At 37.7% G+C, this 22,264-nt stretch overlaps 1 protein-coding gene across 1 annotated transcript in view; it reads left to right on the top strand.

Moving 5' to 3' along the window:
* Positions 1-22,264, top strand: part of ak5 (adenylate kinase 5) — a 91,630-nt gene that overhangs the window by 53,554 nt on the left and 15,812 nt on the right. The window contains exons 9-10 of the mRNA XM_042496988.2: positions 9,785-9,830; positions 12,467-12,511. Of these exons, the coding sequence (XP_042352922.2) occupies positions 9,785-9,830; positions 12,467-12,511 (91 nt within the window). The remainder of the gene's footprint in view (positions 1-9,784; positions 9,831-12,466; positions 12,512-22,264) is intronic.

Here is a 22,264-nt window from a genome sequence, read left to right as displayed (position 1 = left end):
TTTGTTATAGCATTGCTGTTTTCTTTTCCTTTAAATGTTTTCAGAAACATATTTTAGTGTACTGTTTAACTGTGACTTGAGATCCTACATTGACCCACCTTTGGGGGCATTCATTAATCTGGTGTGGTGCAGTGCATTCTGGTAGTTGTAGGTTCTCAACCCACTCAGCAAAAGCAAATACCACAGCCCTTTTCCTCTGTTTTCTCATACTACAACAACCTCATAAGTATTTGCATCTTTCTACTGCATAGACAGCCCAGCTTTATGAATTTTTCCAGCAGTGAAATACTTCTTTAATGTCAGATTAATCTAAAGACATTTAAATTACTCTTATTTTCCTGTTTAAACATGCGTGCAGCCACAGTCCCACAGCACCAACAACTAATAGTTTCTAACTGTAACGTCATTTCATTAAAGTTTGATCGCAACATCAGCGAGTTCATCCATCATCAATCTCGGGCCGCCTCTAACTACAAACTCACCCAGTGAAAAGCATGTAAGTCGGAGAGGGAGAAAAGGAGATTAAAAAAAGATGTTGCAGTCCGAGAAGCATTTTACTCAACCTGCACTGAATTACTGCGAGCCAAAAACTGTCCACAAGCTGAGCAGCCAAAAGTAAACGGAGCAGCTCCCGTGTGTGAAATCAATGCGCTGTATGAATGTAAAGAGGTGTGCTTCTGACAGAGACGATTTGTTCTGAAAAACATTAAAGCACCTCAGGCACCAGGAAAAGTAGAAAGCCTCCAGTTAGAAAAATGAAGTGGAATAAAGCTGAAGAGACGGAGGTAGCGAGAGCTGAGCAATTTGTTTCTAGACACTCGGAGGATGGGAAATGAGACAAGAGGTCAGGGTGACGCTTCTCTGCAGCGCCGGGATTGTGTGGAGGAATGATGCTCGTCTGCATCCTCGCAAGCATTACACAACAGCATTCTCCGTCTCTGGACCGCGCTGAATCATCCGGCCTTTGAAAAAACTTCAACAAATTTTTTGTTTACACATAAAAAAAACAGTCTTTTTGCTCGTGAGTGGATCTGATTTGAAATTTTAATCTGTAATAAAAGATTATTACTTTATTGATTATTGAGATTATTACTTTATTTATTATTGAGTATGATTATTACTTTCCAAAAAGCAAATGTGGAGGCAGAAGAGTTTAACTACAAAGTCCGGGCTTAAATTGTGGAGCTGATAGTCCACAATTTCAGTGGAATTGTGAATTCAAAACTTTTGGATGATCCGCTCGACTTTTAAAGAGTTGTGCGATGCAATAACAGTTCTTGTAGCTCATGCTGCATCATGAGGGAACCAGTTCCCACCGACAAGTTCACAGCCACGGCATCATGTGACTTATAAAAGCCAAAAGAGTGTTTCCATTGTAGTTTTGCTAAATATTGCTTTTTCGAACCGCCTGAAAAACCACCTCATGTGAGCATAAAAAAGTCTTTGTTTTTTTTAAATTGATGTTTTTCCATTAGGTTTACATTTACATTTGCAACTTCAGTTGCATTTAAGGGTTAATGGAAACCCGCCTACAGATTGATACGATTGACAGCTGCATTAGAGATTCCTCTGCTCTGACTGATTGCTTTCCGTCAGCCGTGGTGCAAGAAAATGCCACAGAAAAGGAAAAACATTGTTTTCTTTTCACAGAATATCTGTGTTATACGATATTGTGTGGACATGGTGACACTTTTATCAAATAACAGAGGAAATATATTTTTATAAAAGTTTCCAACTGTGGCTTTAAAAGCCCCCGCTCTCCCTCTCATACTGTATTGATCTGTGTTGTCTGTTGTCCACAGAGTCCGTCACAGTGTCCAGTGACAAACAGATTTACGCTCACAGCCGGGTGCTTTTTCACAACAACATCCTGCTGGGTGTCTCCTGGGCTTCATGGCCGGCTGTTTCCTCATAAAACACTCTTAGTCACTACACATAAAAGTGGATTTAAAGTGAGGCTGATTGATAATTAGCGACCACTGGCACCTACTCTTATTATCCAGACACAATCAGAGCCGCGATAACATCCGCTCTGTCATTACAATGTGCTGCCGATAATAACAAGGAGAGCGACGACAAAAACCGGCAGCCGTCTCATTGAAGAAAGCGTGCAGCACTTCCTGTGGCGAGCACACTCTTCTCTTCTGTGAGGTGGAACGAAGACACCGTGCAGCCTTGTCATCCCAAATTTGTGGCCTCAGTTGTGAGGCGGAGATGAATTTTGTTAGTGAGCCCATTAGCAGAAGGGCAGAGCGGCTATTTTGGGTCTCTGGTGTCAAATCTCATGGACATTTTCTTCTAATTATTTCTTGCTTTTCACCACCTCATATTTACTCGTGATGAAAGAGCATCGAGTGTGGACGTGACTTCAATTTCTGAGTCTGTTTGGTTTTTGATGATGTTTTTAAGTGACTATATAGCTGTGAGATACATGTAGTGGAGTAAAAAATACAAAAATTTGCCTCTGAACTGAGGTGGCAGAAGTAGAAAGTAGCATAAAATGGAAATACTCAAGTTAAGTACAAAAATGTCAGATTGCACTTAACCCTTTGAAACCTTGCCTGACATCACTTTTGTTCGGCTGCTTTCAGACGCATTTAACAGGTATTTAAACTTTTGAACCCCAAGCAGATTGATTTAATTTCTGTTGTAAACATGGAAAACAAGGCTATGAGCAACTCGGCAAGTAATGTTACAAGATATTTAGAAAGTTAAAAAAAAAATAACAGAAAACTATTTTAATCATAATTTCAATCATAATTATAGATTTTAAATAATTTTGCATAATTTATTTTTTTCAAGTAGTTTCCATGTTTGATTTTGGTTTTTTATGCAATCCCGTTTTTTGTTGGGGTTTTTTTGGTAAATTTTAGTAATTTATTTGTAATTTTTTCTTCTTTTTTTTCCTAATTTTTGAGTAATTTCACTGCCTTCTTCCCAATATATTTGAAATTAATTAAGCCAATTTGCACAGGTTTAAATGTACTTAGTTACACCCCACCGCCAAAATAAACTTTTTTGGCCGTACTGTCTGAAAGCCGCAGACGGTCAGTTCTGCCATCATCTCATCAGAAGTTTGTGTATTGCAGCAGCTTTCTTCATGATAATAATGACGGTTATGGTGATGACGAGCTCTCTTCGGCCCATCAGAGCCTCCCTGCGCTCATTTCGACAGACATGACAGTTTGAAATTGTGGTCCTGAGGTTTGGAAATAATGACTTGAGGGTGACAGCTGCGGCTCATTTGATTGGCTCATACAGGTGACTCACCAGCAGACTCTGACGGGAGGAATCGTGAGCCGAAATGAAGATTTTAACAACGTCGTCGTCCTGCTCCATTAGAGGTCAGCAGGCTTTTTGGCCAAACAACAGGAGGGGGCTTTAGACACGACGATTTCAGTCTCCACAACAACTTTGTTGTAATCTCTTGAAGGTATTCTTGGAAATAAGTTATGATGCATTAAAGTTAGGCATGAAAAGAGATGAGAAAACCACATTTTTGTCATCGTCACTGCTATCATTAATGTAAGGGAGCTGGAAGGGTTATTTATTTTAATACAAAATATAGGAAGAGCTTCTAAAATGTTTTTTAATAAATGAAACTACTCAGTCTATATGTTTACAGCTGAAATGAAATTTGTTGATTAATCAATAATTAAATTAGCAGAAAACTACTTGTAAGGAAACTATTTGCATAACTGTAATTTTTCATGCAAAAACGTGCGGATTTGCTGATTTTCATAATTTTATTTTTCAAGAATTTCGAATGGGCTCTCAGTAACATCTCTGGTCGTAATGTTTGACCATTTGATATTTCAATATATTTTAGTTCACCAGATTAGTGGAAAAAAAATCATTTGGTTATTTAATGTACGGTTAATTCAAAGGTTTTTAGATATCTGTCTTTCTATTCGTTCAATAATTTTGTGTGTAACGAGCACTACAGCATCACAGAGCTGCTAACAGAGATGTAGGTTTTTGGATGTTTGTCGTGGGAGAGTGTGTGTGTTTATGACCTACATGTGTCTCTGTGTATATCACATGCCATCACTCATTGCTAACATCAACTTCCCAGGAATCAGGAAAACAGCATTTTTTCACAGAGTGTTTGTGTATGTGTGTTTACATACATATCGTCTCCATCACGTGTAAGCAATGCGTGCTGTGCGTGCGCTTTTTTCTATTTCTCTCTCTGAGTCATCCGACCAGTTGGTGTACCCACATGCCAAGCTGGCTCGTCATTGGCACCCAGCACTCCCCCACACTGACGGCATTTATTTAACACTCTGAGAGCTCTGCCTCACTTTATTCTGCGTCTCCACTGTTCTCCTCTGAATGTAACTGCTGCTCCACTTCATGCTGAGCCCTCTGCAAACAGCCGCATGGCTACATCACAAAGAAGTCAGTCAGAGCAATGGGAGGTCAAGAGCAGCTAATAGATGGAAATGTCAAAGGAGGGATTTAGATTTAGTCTTTAGATGATGCCGAGCGGACGTTTCGCTGACGTTCACTGACAGCCCCGCTGTCTCTATCATGCAAATTGCTTTATAGAAGACAAAAACAAGTCAACTTCATTGCATGGGCAACGAGGAGCTCACACAGCATCGCTTCAGCCAGCACTGAGAGTACTGACACGCCAGCAATGTGCTCGCATTCGTCTCATTCTCGTGAACACAATATCTCAAGACCTTGAGGGAATTTTTTCAAAATTTCAAACTTCCAGTCGGACTCAACAATGAACTGATTAAATTTTGGAGGTTAAGGGTCAAGGTCACTGTCGTTTTCATTCATCTCATTCTAGTGAACTCGATATGTAAAGAACACCTTGAGGGAATCCTACTGTTTAAAACCAAGTCTGTCTGTGTCTGTCTGCAACCAAATTTCTCCCAATCAATCTGAAATTGCACATGGGCATTGAGAATTACAATAGGTGGAGACTGACAAAGTCCTCTGTCTCATTCACTCACTGCCTGTGCCCGTTTCCTATAAAAATATTTCATAAATAACACTGACTTGCTTTTTCCTCTGTCTGGATGAAAACACAGACAGCCGCATTCTGCCATTGCAGCCCAAATTGTGGTCAAAGGTGAAATTGCAGCTTGAATGAATGATGATGAATAATTCTTTGGTTAAAACATCTATGTTGTTACAAAGCATATATTTTTTAGCCTGTTTATTTGTATGTTTGGCAAAGTTTGCACCAACATATAGGTCAATGGTCTACACAAGGATGAGGCACGCACATCACCTGAAGTCTGCATGCAGTTGTAGTGTAAATATTTTATTTAGATTTGGCACAAACATCCACTTTGACTCAACAATAAACTATATTTTAGCGGTCATAGGTAACTGCAACTTCTTCTGTCCTATTTATGTTAATGCAATATTTAAAAGCACCTTGAAGGGATTTCCTCAAATTTGACACAAACGTCCACTTGGACTCAACGATGAACTGATTAGATTAGGTGGTCAAAGGTCCAGGTCACCGTGACCTTGCATCTGCCTCTTTTTTTTAAGAATGTGATATCTCGAGAAAACCTTGAATACATTTCTTTTAATTTGGTACAAACTTACACTCAGACTCTGCAATAAACTGATTAGATTTTGGTGGTCATAACTAAAAGCCAAGGCAACCACACCCTCTTCTGTCTTATTCATGTAAATGCCATATTTCATAATCACCCACAGGGAATTTCCTCAGATTTAGCACAAACATCCACTCGGACTCAAGAATGAAATGATTTAATTTGGTGGTCAAAAGTCAAGGCCTCCATGACCTTGCAGCCATCTCTTTCTCACAAATGTAATACCTCAAGAACTCATTGAATGAATTTCTTCAAATTTGACACGAACGTCCACTTAGATTCAACAATGAACTGACCACAGATTTGGTGGTCAATGATCACAGTCATTGTAACCTTGTGTCTCTTATTGTCATGAACCTGATATCTCAAGAAGGTGTTGAGAGAATTCCCTCAAATTTGGCACAAATGTCCCCTCTGACTAAAGAATAAACTGATTAAAATGTGTTATGGTCAAAGGTCAAGGTCACTCTAACCTCCTCTTGCTCCTTCTTGTGAATGTGATATCCCAAGAACACCTTGAGGGAATTTCTTCAAATTTGGCACAAATGTCCCCTCTGACTAAAGAATAAACTGATTAAAATGTGTTATGGTCAAAGGTCAAGGTCACTCTAACCTCCTCCTGCTCCTTCTTGTGAATGTGATATCCCAAGAACACCTTGAGGGAATTTCTTCAAATTTGGCACAAACATCCACTTGGATTTGAGAATGAACTTAATAAAATTGGGTGACCAAAGGTACAAAGTCAAGGTCAGCATGATCTCACAAAACATGTTTTTGGCCATAATCCAAGAATTCATATGCTGATTATGACCAAAGTACATAACATTTGTTAGTAATAACATTGTTTATCCAAAACACTTTTCTGGTCATCACTCAACATCATAACTCAGGAACAGAAGGGAAAACATTTAGTCAGATACCAAATTGGTGACACTAATCTTGACACAGTGCTGATTTTATAGATCCTCTATGGTGCCGGGGGGAAACTGTGCACGAAGCATCCATGTTTTTGTTTTATATCTGAGAAAGACCAAACGTCTGTTTTGCTTTGTTTTGTCGGAGCATCTATTATCTATTAAGTGTGCAGGCGCCTTCCTCGATATTGTTTTTGCCCTCTTGCATCTGATGTATTGGGGTATTAATGTTTTGTTGCTCCATAAAATGCAAAAACAATTTAGTTAAATCTCTTGGGTACAGTTTGAAAATGAGACGAGCAACATGCATTTCTATGATACATTTATGTGCACATCAGATGTTTTTCTTCTCAAATATAAAGTTGGATGCTGAGTTTTCACACACTGAAAGGTTTTTTTGGTGGGAAGTGAAAGGAAACATGGAGATGATGAAGCACATTATTTCTTATTATTTTAATGCCTGAGAAACTCGGTAGAAACAATAGATGCCTGTTTCATTTAGTCAGATCCTAGTCAGATTTTGTAAATGTGCTGCACGATTTGAAAAGTTTCCATTGCCAACAAACATCGTGAGCTTGTAAGTTTGTGTTAGATGATGCGGCTTTGTCTAAGTTTGCACTGGAGAAACACGACAACAACAGCTATGTGTTTTGACTTTCTCTCCGTACTCCCACATCTTGGTGCTGACATGACTGATCAGTTTCTGTCTGGCTTTTCAAAGATCCATTAACATTTTAATTTCGAACCCTCTCTGCCTGATTTGAACATAAATGAGATGGCACCTACTGCGGAGTCCATTAGGGAAATACTTGATAAATTGTTCCCTCTAATTGTATCAAATCAAATTAGAAATCATTCATTCATATCATTGAATCACACATTCAACATCATTATTTTTGCTACTTTTATTCAGTCATTCATGTCCTCAAATGGCTTAATGCATTAAACTTATTAATGTTCATTCACCACTTTTAGACTATTTTTCTTTTGACTCATGACACTCATACTGGCACTGTAAAGTTTTATTTCTTATCTGGCAAATTTTATTAACCCTTTGAAACCATGGTCGACATCACTTTTCCGTGTGCTGCCTTTTATTTTAACTTTTTAACTGAACAAATTAGTGTGATTTCTTTTAAAAGCATGAGAAATAAGTCAATCAGCAACATTGTAAGAAGTAATCCACAAATTGCAAGAAATAAGTAAATTTAGAAAATTATTTTTAAAAAGAAACAGTAAAATAGAGGAAAAAAGCTGGGGTAAAACTGCATTTCTAATTATCATAATTTTAAAATCTCTCTACTATGACGTGCTCAGGTAGCTCCCCATGTAAGCTGAGTCTTGGCCCCAAGCGGCAACAGCCCAGGCTGAAAAATGAAGCCAACACGAATGTGCCAAAAACTTTGAACGGCCACTTAAAGCTGGCTCAAGAAGCGAGAAAATCCCCATAGATCCCTGTGTTGGAACGCCCAATTTTACAGCAGAAGTAAATATGTTTACAGCCTGGTACAAAAACGGATTTAGTCTCTATAGCTAATTTAAATATTCATTGAAGTTAAGCATGATTAAGAGCTGGCTGCTTTGAGTGACAGGCTGTCTGCTGATTGCGCCCTCAGCTCTTCAGTCAGATCCATATGGTCACTTCTGGCTCCAAAAAACCAAGCTGGCAACAACCAAAATGCCAGACTCAAGGCTTCAAAACAGGACTTCACAAATCAACGGCTGATATCTACGTAGCTACGTCCATTTTGTTTTTTATGAGCGTCACAGGGTTTGATTCTGACCTGTGTGGCGCTTTGCTGCATGTCGTACCCCCTTTCTTCCCCTCTCCTGTCTGTTTTTAGCTATACTGTGTAATAAAGGCAAAAAAAAGTTCCTCTGTCAGACTAACAGTCCAAAATCCAAGGATAGAAAGAGAAGAAAATCTAAAAATCCTCACAATTTAGGAACAGGAATGAGGTAAAGTTTGTCCTTTTAAATGAAAAAACACAGAAAATGTTGAATTGTCCCCGCTGGGATGGGAGAGAGTTATTACCCCAAACAAAGGAGTTCAAGTATCTTGTGGTGTTGCTCACAAGTACAAGTAAAATAAAGCATGGCATGCAAGCGGCGTCACCAGTGAAGCAGGGGCTGTGACGGACTGTTGCAGTGAAGAAAGAGCTGAGCTGGAAGGCAAATCTCTGGATTTATCTTCGTCCCAGGGCACACCCATGGTCAAGAGCTCCGGGTAGTGACCGAAAGAATGAAATCACCGATACAAGCAGCCAAAATCAGTCTCCTCCGTGCAGTGGCTGGGCTCAGACTTAGAGATAGGGTGAGGAGCTCAGACATCAGGAGGGAGCTCGGAGGAGTTCAGGGTGCATCCAACTAACAGGAGGCCCCATGGTAGACCCAGAACACATCAGGGGGATTTTACATCTTATCTGGTCTGGAAATGCCTCAGGGTCCCCCAGGAGGGGCTGGAAAGTGTTGCTGGGAAGAGGGACGTCTGAAGGTTGACAGATTATCAACCAATTGTTGGGGCCAATACCTGTAATTTTGCCAATTATCTGCATCTGCGTTTTGTTTTAATGATTAAATTAATTAATAAAAAAAGTGTGCGTATTACACTCAACCAACACCGGGGCAGGCAGCCTGCAATACATGCAAAGAAAGTGTCAGCATGAGAGAAACTATTATGTTGAGCTATTTTTGTTCATTAATTTTTTTATTTAAATTTTCAGTAAACTTTATAAATCAAAGTCACAGGGAACTTGTTGCACATGATGTTGAAAGTTTCGGTTTTGATCAAACATTTGCTAAAGGCATTTAAACCAAGTTTTGTTTTGAAGTTTGTTTTTTTTGAAATTTTGACAAATATTTTTATTGTCCATGCATATCGGTTCCAAATATTGGTATTCTGTCTCACTAAGTACTAATAATCAGTATTGGTATGGCTCTAAAAAAACAATATCTGGAGTGCTTTGCTCGGCCTGCTGCCCCCACAAGTCCAGTCAAGTCATGTCAGCTTTACTGTCAGTCATCTATTTACACACTATACAGCTGAAAGAAATGCTGTTTTTCTCGGACCAGGTGCTGGAGAAATTACTTAAATAAGGCAGTATATATAAAACAGAGGACATTATATACATTAAAACATTTTCCAAACAAGAGAAAAATGACATTAAAAAGATGCGTAAATAGTGTTCAAATAAAACACAACATGTTGAATAATAAGAATTAAAAAAGATGCACTTGAGAAGTAAGAACATGCATTACATCAAACAAATGTCTCTGTCTTTGCAGGTCCTGGAGGAGGAGGAAATCGGGTACGCTGAAGGAAGCACAGAGAGTGAGTGATTGGAAGGAATTGATTTTGATTGTCTGTATAAACAAAGGACGGACACATAAACACGCTCCCTGTCCTCCATCAACCAAGGCTTTAATTAGCAGCTTCATATTTATCTCCATCTGCCTTCTTTCATAAAGTAGCAGCCGATTCCATTCAGTATTTCATCACACACACACACACACACACACACACACACACACACACACACACACACACACACACACACACACACACACACAGTTCCATCTCCGTAAATGCCACGTGAGTCATGTAACTGTTATTCACCAGACTGCTGAATGAACTTCTCCCTGCAGCCATGTGTCTACGTGTGTGTTTGTGTGTGTGTGTGTGTGTGTTTGCATCAGCATGGCTCTGCATTAACAGTATTGATTGTGTAATGAAAGGGGAGAAGGGCTCGTCTGTTGATTCACTGTCGCCAGTTGGACCTGATGTTTATCTCGTCAGCTAGCTGTCGCTACGTTAGCATCGCCCTGGTACAGGCAGAGGAGGAGGAGGAGGAGGAGGAGGAGGAGGAGGAGGAGGACAGCTGTCTGATTAAAGGAGAGCACTGCATTAAACTGCATGTCAGCTGACACATTGACAAGTGCCATCAAGAATAACTATTACATATTTGTGAAATACATGTTGTAAAATCTGATGATTTGATTTTTTACTTTTAAAAAAGAAATCTAAGAAATTGCCTCGAAAAATGCAAGTAAATTTACGTTGACTTTGATCTCATTGTTGAGCGTTCTCAAAATTTAGTTATATTTACTTAATTTTGTGAAGTTTTTGCAACTTAAAAATGTTAGCTTTAATTAAATCAATCTTTTCAAGTTTTAGCAACTTCAGTACACCAAGTGTGCTGTGCTGAATATCTGTACTCTGCTGGTTGCAAACTAGCCAATCATATTTGAATATTCTGAAGTCTTATTAAGTCGGGCTAAATTGGTAAAGTGAAGCTGCTAACACATAGAACAAGGTAATTTCACATGTCATTTTTAAGTTGCAACAACTTCACAAAATTAAGTAAATGCAGCATATTCTTAAGTAAACTTCACAACTAGATATAAACATTAATTTAGATTAATAGAAAATATACATTGTTTTTTATATATAAAATCTGACAAGTTGATCTTAAATCAAACTTGGAAACAGATTGCCTTTATGTTAACTTTATATCTAATTGTTAAGTTTATTCGAAATGTAGCTGTATTTACATAATCTTGTGAAGCTGTTAAAATTTGGAAAGAAGAAGATAACTTGTCATTTTTAATTGTTAGAAACTTCAGTAAGATCAAGTTAGTCTGACTTAACTTGATTGTGACAAAAAGGATTTTACCAATAAAGTTACGAGATATGCAAATTCAGTTTTTTTAATATGTTTAAGAAAACCAAAATAGGATTAACTTGTTTGCAAATAGCAGAATACAGAAATACAGCACAGTAAACCTGGTTTAAATAAGTCGCTTAAACTCAGACAGATAGATTTAATCAAAACTGTCATTTTTAAGCTGCAACAACTTCACAAAGTTAAGTAAAGACAACCACAAACTCAACAACCAGATGTAAAGTTAACATAAAATAAGACTAATTTAAGACTATTTATTAATATTTTTCAAGGCAGTTAGTTTCCTAGATTTTTTTAAATTAAAGTCAACTTTCAGATTTTACGGTGCATCGGCAAACTCTTCACTCTTCTCCTCACTTGTCTCCAAATTAAACTCTGATGTTTGTGTTCATTTATTTTATACATGTTATTTTAGTACAGTAAAAGTAAAATACAGTGTTTTTCGAAAAGCAAACACTGTAGATTAACAAGGAAATCACACGGAAACTGAAGAGGCTTGAGTCACTTCTCCTCTGTAATCGCTTCATTTTAGACCCAAAATAATTAAATGTTATTAATGAATTACGGACATAATTGTTGTTGTTGTTTCCACTGCTGTTTTTATTTTATGCTAATTATAAAATTGCTTCTGTTTGTGACCGTGTTTAAAGATGTTAATGTTTGGCATCATTTTCCTCAGTGATTCAGTTAACAAGGTTATTAAACAATATAACAATATTAACAATTTATATGAGACCAAATTAAACGTCACTGTTGTTCGTGAACACGCTCATAAAGTTAAACCGATTAAGTCATTCATACTTACAAATGCAATTGCTAAAATGATACATGAATAAAATTGAATAAAATTTTTAACATTTGCAACATTTTTATAATTTTTAAGCACCTTTTCCAGGTTGTTTCCTTGTTTTTTGTTTTGTATTTTTGAACTTACTTTTTTTTTTTAACCAATTTTTTTAGGTATTTTTCTTGTACTTTTTACTAATTTCTTGCTAATTTTCGGTGTCATTTCTTTCCTCTTCAGCGTTCAAAGAGTTATGTTCAGAGGCTCATTAACATGCACTGATTTATCAGTTCAACTGTTAAAGTGAGAATCTAGTTATAACAATAATTAGTTTATCATTTACAAAACAGCTTGTTAACAGACTGGTGGTTAAATCGGTAAAAAATGAGGGGTGTACTTTCTGTGAGTGCATGTGAATCACGTGCATGTGCGTGCACAGTATGCTGCGTGTGTGTGTTAATCGTATCACATATTAAACTCTGATTTTCTTTCCTCTGATAGGTTATTGTACAGAACAGAAGAAACCAAAGGTCATCTTCATGATGGGTACGTGCAATTACACACACACAAACACACACACACACACACACACACGCACACACACACACACATACACACACACACACACACACACACACACACAATTTGGTGGAGCCTACCTCATTAGAGAATGCTGAAAGCAGACACACACACAGACAGCAGCAGGATAATAATGAGCAGCTGCTGACTGCTGGGCTGGCTGTTAGTTTATATACAGAGAGAAGGAGAGAATAATAACAACCAGCTGATCTGCTGCTCTGACGCGTTTCAAGTGAACTAAACTCCGACTGTTGTAGCTCTGATGAAAAAGCTGCGTTCAGGAGCGTCGCTGGAGAGGAAACGACAGATGTTCTGTTCTCAGAGGCTCACAGATGACAGAGGGAAAGTTAATGAAGTAATTTTAAAAAAGTTTTAGCTCAAGATATAAAATAGAATTTCATTGCTCGTTTCAACTTGTTTCAACACCAGAAAAGAAGTCGCTGATTACTGTACTGTACGAAAAGAACAGGCACAGTGGAAAATATGAAATAACTTCACCATCAAAAAAGGTGTTTAAAATTATTTTTAGTTAAGTCTTCATAATTGTAATCTAGCATATTTTTTAGATATTATGGTGAAAATTCAACCTTAAAATTGTTGTTCCATTAGCAGTGTATGTTTTATTACATACTACTAATGGGACTATAATGGACTATTTATAAATTTACCCATTATGTGCATGTTTTAAAATATGTATTGTCTTTGGCAGGTTTGATGGTTTTTACCCTCCTGTTTCAGTTTTTATTTTGTCATTAAAACAGTGTTTCCCATAGAATAAGTCCCATCTTTATGCCCCCTTTGCATTTTTACACAAAACCAAACAACGGCAGCATCATGCCACTCTAGTTTGTGATTTTAGACAGCATGCCAGCATCGCGGAAGCAAAAGAGGCACGATGTTTAACACAACAGTGTCAGCCTCTAGTGTGATATATAACGTAACATATACGTATCAGCAATGCTTATAAACAAAAGCAGTTTATAAAAAAGGATATGATTTGAAAAAAGTGCTTAAGAAATAATAATAATTCTGTAACATAATTTTAAATCTATAATTACGATAATTATCAATATAGATGAATGGACTTTTCTCCCAGCTTTTATTACTTTTTTCCTAAATCTACTAATTCTTGCAATTTGCAGGACATCTCACTGCCTTTTCCCATGCTTTCGAAAGAAACCAAACCAATTTGTTCTGGGTTTAAAAATTGAAATACCTGTGAAAGGCATCTTAAAAAGCACAACAAAACTGATGTCTGTCCAGGTACCAAAGGGTTAAACCTGTAAAACATGGGAGCAAAAGTAATGAATGACGCTAAAAAGCAGAAAAAATAGATAATAATAAATAGATAAAAAATATGATGTGTTAAATTTTTTGTTCAGTGTAAATGTAGTGACTCTCACTCAGCTATTTTGGGCAGATTTCTCCATCTTCGCTCAAAAGATGTACTGATATAAATGTCAAATGTTTAAAAATTAAAATACACAAACAGTAGTGCTCCAAAGTTCTGTTCAGGTGCAGCAGAGGAGTAAAGGTGCTCATTTACTTCTGCAGGAGGCAGAGTGTGAGTGTGTTTTTGCAATTAATTAGTATGCTGTGACAGTGAGGCGGTGTGGCTCAGCCTGCTAATTGAGGACTGGACAGGAAGGCAAAGGTTAATTAGAAACCTGGGACACATAGAGTCTCCATTACTCACTGCTCACTTCACTACTACTAAAGAAAAACACTTAAGATACCGTCTTTACAAGATTTTTTCTTTCGCATGGCTTTATTTATCAGTGTTCAAACTTCTTTCCATGAAAGCCAGCATGACGATTTCCCACTGATCTGTACTAACACCAGTTTGTCTGTTAATAAGCAGACGTCTAGTTTGACCAGGAGCTTTCTCTAACCAGGAGCAGATAATTGGGGGAAAACATGTCAACTGCGTATAAAACAACTGTCACCTCGACTCACATGTGTCTCCTGTGCAGACTTTCTACCAATTAGCCAAAACATTTATGATTTTTTTCCTGAGTAATAACCTTTAGAGGGTTGTAGGAGGGATTCATCAGAGCAATTAATGGTTTACAATTTTTATCACAGCATCAGTTTTTTCTGGTGTAACTTTAGACCGTCTCTGTTAAAGACTGAGCAGCTGTTACCTTCATGCATGTGCCTACTGTAGCTGTTACCTCGAAACATCAACGTTATCCTCAGATCTCTCTTAAACCTTTTACTGTCCCGCCTGCCGGTCGTCAGAAGCAAATGTTATATATGAAGTTTGAATACCCTGTCTTCTAAATAACAATAAATCATTATAATTCAGATAGAATACAATGAAAATTCTTAAAGGCCCTGACACACCAAACTTACATCAAAGAATTAGTGGCGACAAAGGCCGACTTTTGCAGTGCATCACATTGCCTGTTGTTCGGACAAAAAGTTGCATGTAAACACACCGCAAAGACTACAGCTACCGTTACCATCACATCCTGACGTTGACAGAACAAATTATATCTTTTGTAAATAATAACAATTGCAGACCATTTCTGCTTGTGTTCTGTCTTATCTGAGTTTAATCTCTGAAAACTGCTGCAGCTGAAAATGACGTAAATGAGAACAAGGAGACGGAACCAAAACATCAGAGTAACAGGGCAAAAAATCCAAAACAATGAGCTGGAAGATGCTAAATTGCTCAGTAGTGCTGAAGGGAACTGCAGGTTTGGGTGATGATGTTCTGTGAATCCAAGTTTCACATTACAAAGTCATTTCATCCATTATTAATATTAAACATTGATAAATACAGCTTTAAAAACAATGTGTCCCTTACTGCAAAGCGTCATAGTCCAACAAGGTAATAAGAAAACTTAATGCCCAAATTCACTGCAAGGGTAGAGTGAGCCTAAATAGCCCATTTATATTAATTTAAGTGGACTATGCCTCTTGTTAAGGGTAATGAGCAAAGCTTTTTTTTTGTTGTTAAAACAGTACCGTCACTGCAGTATTTGAGAAAAACTGGACTTAATACTGCATGAAAATCTCAAAATGGTGTCTGTTTCAGGGATGTTAGCGCTCAAAGAATCTTCTCTATTGTAATGTTTAGTCAACAATAATAAAAAAACTCAGTTTTGAATTATCTATAGTGCTATACAAAAAACAACTGAAAGGACTAAATTATGTAGTCCAATGTCTTCACTACTTCAACAGTCTGTTGTGGTCAATGTGAAAAGTAAAAACTAGATATTTTATTTACTCCCAATGACTCATCATGTGGTCGAGCAGGTAGTTTTTGCACCACATAAACTGACTCCTGCCTGCCAGATGAGTTTTGTGAGGACAGGTTTTCTTTCTGGGCACATCAGACATGATGCTGACCTTGAAAACACTGAAGACTCCCTGACTCAGCATGAGGGCGCCTCAATTATAAATGAAAAGTTAAAGTCCCTTCATCAAGCCTTGGTCTCCTGCTGTCGCTCTTTTCCAAACCTCCTTCACTGATGCTGACGCTGCAGCTTCAGAAGGCTATCTGTCATACTCTGCGCTTTTATCTAGTGGAGAAAAAGAAGAGCTCGCAGTTACTTATTGCCCACCTAACGGCCCTGTGAAATGCTGATGAGAGAAAGTATCAGACCATCTTCAAGGAATGAGGTTTGGGGAGTGAAAAGAAAATATAAGAAAAAGTCACAGTGCTTTAATTGGATAAGTGCTCACATTTAAATCGAAAGAAAACCCCACAACCTAACAAATACAGCAAATCTATTAAATTTTATTCCTTCAATTAAGATCACCAAAATAAATCTTGCCATTGTGAATTTTAGCAAATCAAGGATATGTTACACATTTGTCACAGCACTGTGGTCAACATGTGGCAAAACCTCTTAGTTTTGATGGCACAATCCTCACTGGAAACACAGCATCACGGTGCTTTTTGTGGCACTATCCGGCTGGAAATGCAAAACTTTCTGTAAAAGAAAAGCCATGTCTCTGTCAAAAACAACCACTTTTTGGGGAAATATCCTTGTTAGAAATGTGGCTATAATGGTAAAAAATCAACGGCTTTTTGTGGCACTATTTTTGCTAGAAATTTCTCTTTTAAACTCTACTGCTTTTCTTGGGACTATCATGCCTGAATAAGCAGTGATGTCTCAGAGCAAAAAAGAAAAAAAAAAACACTTTTGATGACACTGTCCCTGCTGGAAATGCAGTGATGTTTACGTAAAACAAACAACCTTTTTCATATCATGTCTCTGTAATAACTACTTGTTGTGGACATATCCATTCTGGAAACATGATGTCTTCGTAAAAAATGGTTTTGTTGTTTGTTGGTTTCAAACAGGGGTCTGCAGCTTGTAAAGCATTTCACCTACAGGTGCTTTACCAACCACCATCCCATTGCACATCAGCATGTCCTGCAAAGCTGATGTGATTCATAAGAAACTCACAAAAATGCAACATATCTTTGGTTTGCAGAAATGTAAAATGCCAACATTTTCTTCTGACGACTAGGCTGAGTTCTTCACTGGTGGCTGCTGCATGCATTGTTTAGTTAAATCAGGTCACTTATGAATATGAACAACGGCTCTTGATGTATTATAAAGTTTGCGGATTTTGCCTCTCCGAAGACGTTGCCAGTCATCAAATACTCGCTGAACAACACAGAGGTAGAATTATAACCAATGATTTAATTAAAAAGAATTACAAGCCCTTAATGACATCTCTCATTAAAATGAATAAGAGTATGCTTTATCTGCTCAGGAAAAACACTATATACGTTTTTTATGTTCCCAAAACTGCTTTAATTATAAGTTGGGATGGAGGAGTTTTACTTTATGTGGGATTATCTATCCAAACCTCCCCGACTATAACAACCGGTGGAAAAGTTAAAGCAGTGTTCTGCAGCGGTGCTTCACAAAAAAGGTGGGGATGATGCCTGAGGGAAATGCTAATGCGAGGCTTCACTGGTGTCTGAGCTTTCAGACTTGTTTCATCTTCATGTTCTCAACCCACTTCTCTCTCCCACTTCCATCCTCCTTTATTTCTGTTTCCCTCCTCTGCAGAAAAATTACCATTTTTACTCTTCTAATCAGACTCCCATTTAAATAATGGGGAGAAATCCCTGGTGTGAGTTGTTTTAATAATGTTTTAAATTGACGCAATGGCAATTTTGCACTTTGGTGGCTCTTGATGAAAACCAAGAATGTCATTAACAGGCAGCAATCACCACTGCAGTCATAAGATAACGCTGGAGTTATTTTTCCTTTTGTCAACAAATCCTACAAAGACATAATTAGTCCTTTTCTCAGTACTTTCTGATGTCCCTACATGGTGTGTGACTCAGCCACAAACCCATTGGTTCACATGGGAGACAAAAATCTCATCAAAACAAATATGGAATTCATTTTGAAAAAGGGCTCCATAATTTCCTAAAGCAGCTGAGCACTTTGTATAAACCATTCCAAAACAGGAGCAAATTGCCAATTTTTAAAGAACCATTTCCAGTTGTAGATGAAAACACATTTAGTGAGAATTTGACGCAGCAGGGCGGTGTATGTTAAACTGACTAACAGTGTGGCTTTTCGATGTGTTGTAATAGGTTTTTTAGGACAACAATGGAGCTTTTTGGCACAGAGTAATAAATATAGTATAAAAATATATAGTATATATAGTAAAAAAAAGTACAAAAAATTGACTAGATTTACTGCTTCGGCTGGAAGCTTTACACACATCTTCCCACCGGCAGCACAGAGGATCCATACAATCAAGGTTTCAAGGTGTACACCGAAGATTAGTGTCACCAATTCAGTCTTTGACCAAATGTCTCCCCTTTTCTTATGACGTTGAGTAACGGCCAGAAAATGGTTTTGCAGAACATTATGATGTCACAGTGAATTTGAAGTTTCACTTCATAATTTTGACCTATTAGACATTAATGTGAAAGTCTTTCATGTTTGCGTATAAATTCTTGAATTACTGACAAAATGTTTTGTGAGGCCACCAAACTGTAATCAGTTCATCCTTGACTCAAAGTAAACGTGTGTGCTAACCTTGAATGAATGCCCTCAAGGTGTTCTGGAAATATCTCATTCACGAGAAAGATGCAAGATGACTTTGACCTTTGACAACAAAAATAGTCCTGGAGCCAAGCTGAATTTGAAAAAAAAAATCCACCAAGGTCTTGAGATATCACTTGCATGAGAATAAGGCAAATTAGGTCACAATGACCTTGACCTCTGACCTCTGACCACCAAAATCTAATTACTACATTATTGAGTCCAAGTTGATATAATTTGCAGAATTTCCCTTAACTCGTTCTTGAGATGTTGCGTTCACAAAAATTAAACAGACGGACAGACCCGGCCATGGATACTGCTGTCATGAAGGCATACAAATGGTCAACCGTATTCTTTAAAGGTGGATAAAGTGCAAAATTATGCAATTTTAGTCCTAAAAGAGATTGAGTAGTGCTAAAAGTCCACTGCTGAAGTCCAGAAAATTATATGATTATTAAATTGTTGGTTTTCTTTTCTATGAAATGATCATTATAAACTCAATCTTTCTTGGGTTTTAACTGTTCACAGAAAACAAGCAAATCAAGGACAGATGTTTGTAGCACAATCGTGACTGGACAGGAGGAGGATAGATGGATGTATTGTCTATTATTCGAGTAATAAAATAAAAATGTATAAGAAAGATCATTAGTCGCTTCCCCAGTAATAATAGCTGACTTCTCTTCTCCTAAGTAAGACCTTTTTATTCCACTAAGAGGAAAATTTGGTGTGAAGATTTAGAAATTCTTGATCAAAACAACTGACAGAATAGCAATAAACAAACCTGAACCCCGGATCTCTACAGAAACCAGTTAGTATAAGTCCACCTTACTACCGTCAGTGTTTAGCATTAAAAATACTTTCTTCTAACATCAGTGAAGAACCTTTTCCGTAGTCCTCGGTGTCTTCTTTTTAATGGATGGTGACAGCGGGAAGAAAAAGTCTCTCCACTGCAGATTCAGTCATCTTTTCAGAATCCAGCAGAGAATAGTTTTGTACTTTCCTTGATGTCAATAACTGAAGCATCTTAATTGGTGGAGTCGAGGTGCTCTTCTCCTCTGCAGATTTATTTTTCTACATCAAAGTATTACCTGCTGAAGCTTTTAGGGAAAAGACTCATAAAGCAGGAAAGGATTCACAGATGAAATTACTTGACATATATTTATTTCCCATCTATATGGTCTTTTGCGCTCTTTGCCTCATTTCATCTCTGTCCCCTGCTCCATCTCTGTCTAATATAATCCATCTGTGACTTTGGCTCTTATCAAGGAAAATGCAGTGACAGAGCAGGATTTTCTGAAATATGAACCTAAACCTACCTGAGCGTCAGCAGAGGAACTAAAAGGGGCTCAGCAGAGTGCAAACATCGCCAATGCTCCACAATTTGACTTACAGCTGCAGTATAACTGAATTTTAGTGGATTAAATGTCAGATTTAAGTGAGAAGGATAGGAAAAAAAACAACACCAAGATCAACTAATTTGCTCTAAGAAATTACAAAAAAACCAACAAGATCTGGAGACATCTTTAATAAAAGAAAATACGTTTGATCCAACAATGGGTATTTCAGTTTCATCCATGTTCAGCAAAAAAATTGAAGATTTGAGTTTTTGATGGATTTACTGGATTAAATTGGCATGATTAACTGTGTATCATCAGCATAGCAAGCAGAAGAGAAGAGGACCCAGGCTGATGCCTTGAGGTACACCAGATATAACTAAAGGAGTCAGACAGGTTATTATTGTGGGATACACAATCAGAATCACACACTTTCAATCTGATTTGATGTTTATCATATATTGGAGGTTGTTTAATAACAGGCCCTGATCAAATATCAAATGCTTCACTGAGATTAGCTGAAGCAATAAAGAGATGATAAACTTACAAAGATGTATTACCCAAATCTACAGCGCCCACTTGCTTTTCTGTTTTGTTTAGCCGCACAATCCGCAACTTTACTGTTTACCTCAAATGAAAAGCAGCCCCCCCCCCCCAAAAAAAATGTTACTACAGTCTCCATGCATTACATGACTTCATTTTGTCTGATGCTTTGGCTCTCGGTGCTGGTAATCTAAATTTCAAATAGTCTAAGAGAGAGAAAAGTGTCTTTGCCCACAGAGACATTTCATACAGCAGGTCCGAGTCTGACCGGCAAACCAGGCACTCCCTAACAAGCTTCTCAGGGCTTCTTTCGGCCCTGGTGGGTCATTATTTTGCTTCCTGGCAGATCTTTCAGCAGCAGAGGAATACGTCTAGCAAGTAGGCGTGAGAGGGGGCTGGTGAAATACATTAAATCAGTGAATATGTGCCGTCTCCTCCGTTTCCGGACCTCATGGTCGAGCCGAGCCGTGCTCATATCAGTCTGAGCTCTCAGAGGAAGCGGCGATGAGGACGTTTGTTTTTGAAAGAGGGCAGCGACACTGGGATTCAAGGAGAATACTGATGATTGTGAAGCACATCCTGAGTTTTATTACTGTGCCCAAGGCTGGTTATGATAAATCACTACTGTCAGCTGATGCTTCACACAGCTTCATGGCCATGTAATACAGTTAACCTGCGATAAAACACCCACAGACCTCACAGCTCAGCAGCGGAGAACAGACTGCTGATACGTTTTGTAATTCCTTAAAGGTAATCGACTCATATTTAATCAGAAAACAGAGCTGATTTTTTTTTTTTTTACTGTCTATTACGATGTATTTTACAAGAAAAGGTGATGTGGCCTATAAACATGCCCCTGTCCCAACTTTTTTTTAAAATCATGTGGCAGATACCAAATTTAGAATGAGCGTGTATTTAAAAAATACATATGTATATATATATATATATATAATCAGTCTGAAAATCAATTATCTTTTCTTTGGACTGTATTTGGCTGAATATAGGTCAAAATAAACTTGCAAATCATTGTGTTCTATTTTTATTTATGTTTTACACAATGTCCCTACTTTTTGGGAATAGGGTTGTAAATTTTAGGGCTACAACTAATGATTACTTTCATTTATGATTAAGGGCAACATAATGCCTTTTGTTGTATATTATCTGACCTATAAAAACAAAAAAAGTGTTTCAATTGCAGTTTTGCCAAACAACAACTTTTTATGCGATAAATGGGGCTTTTTTTTTTTTTTTAATTGACGTGTTTCCATAGGTGTATTTTATATTCGCAATTTCAATTTGTGCAATTTGAGGGTTAATGGAAACCTGCCTATAGAAAAAGGAAGATGCTACAATTTTTAAATAAGTGGAAAACAATGCATATTTTCAGACAGTCTTTCCGCATGATGCAACAGAAATGAGCAGACACTCATCCTGGAGCTCCTCACTCGCTTTAAAACCACTCAGCCACTCTCTGCTCTTCCAAAAGCTGCAATATAGACTCGAGACCTCACCAACTCTACTACTGAAGACTTCTCTAGAGGTATTAGTTGTGTCCAAAGAGAAGTTCAAACCCTGACTTCTTTATCACCTCTGCACAGCTGGCCAATCACAGCATGAAGTGAGTGTGGAGTAAAAGTATAAAGTGGCACGAAAAGATGATAAAAGTTCCTCAAATTTATACTTAAAGGGAAAGTTCAGAATTTTTTGAAGTGAGGTTGTTTGAGGCCCTGATCCATAGTCAGTGTGTTACAAACTGTAGATGTCAGTCGGCACACCCCCAGTTTGGAGAGGCAGGCTGGAGTCCGACACGG

Source organism: Plectropomus leopardus, chromosome 12 (genome assembly GCF_026936395.1).
Source record: "Plectropomus leopardus strain MGB_pleo_1.0 chromosome 12, ASM2693639v1, whole genome shotgun sequence".
NCBI lineage: Eukaryota > Metazoa > Chordata > Actinopteri > Perciformes > Serranidae > Plectropomus > Plectropomus leopardus.
The sequence above is the reverse complement of the archived record's forward strand: the minus strand, read 5'-3'. Positions and strand labels throughout refer to the sequence as shown.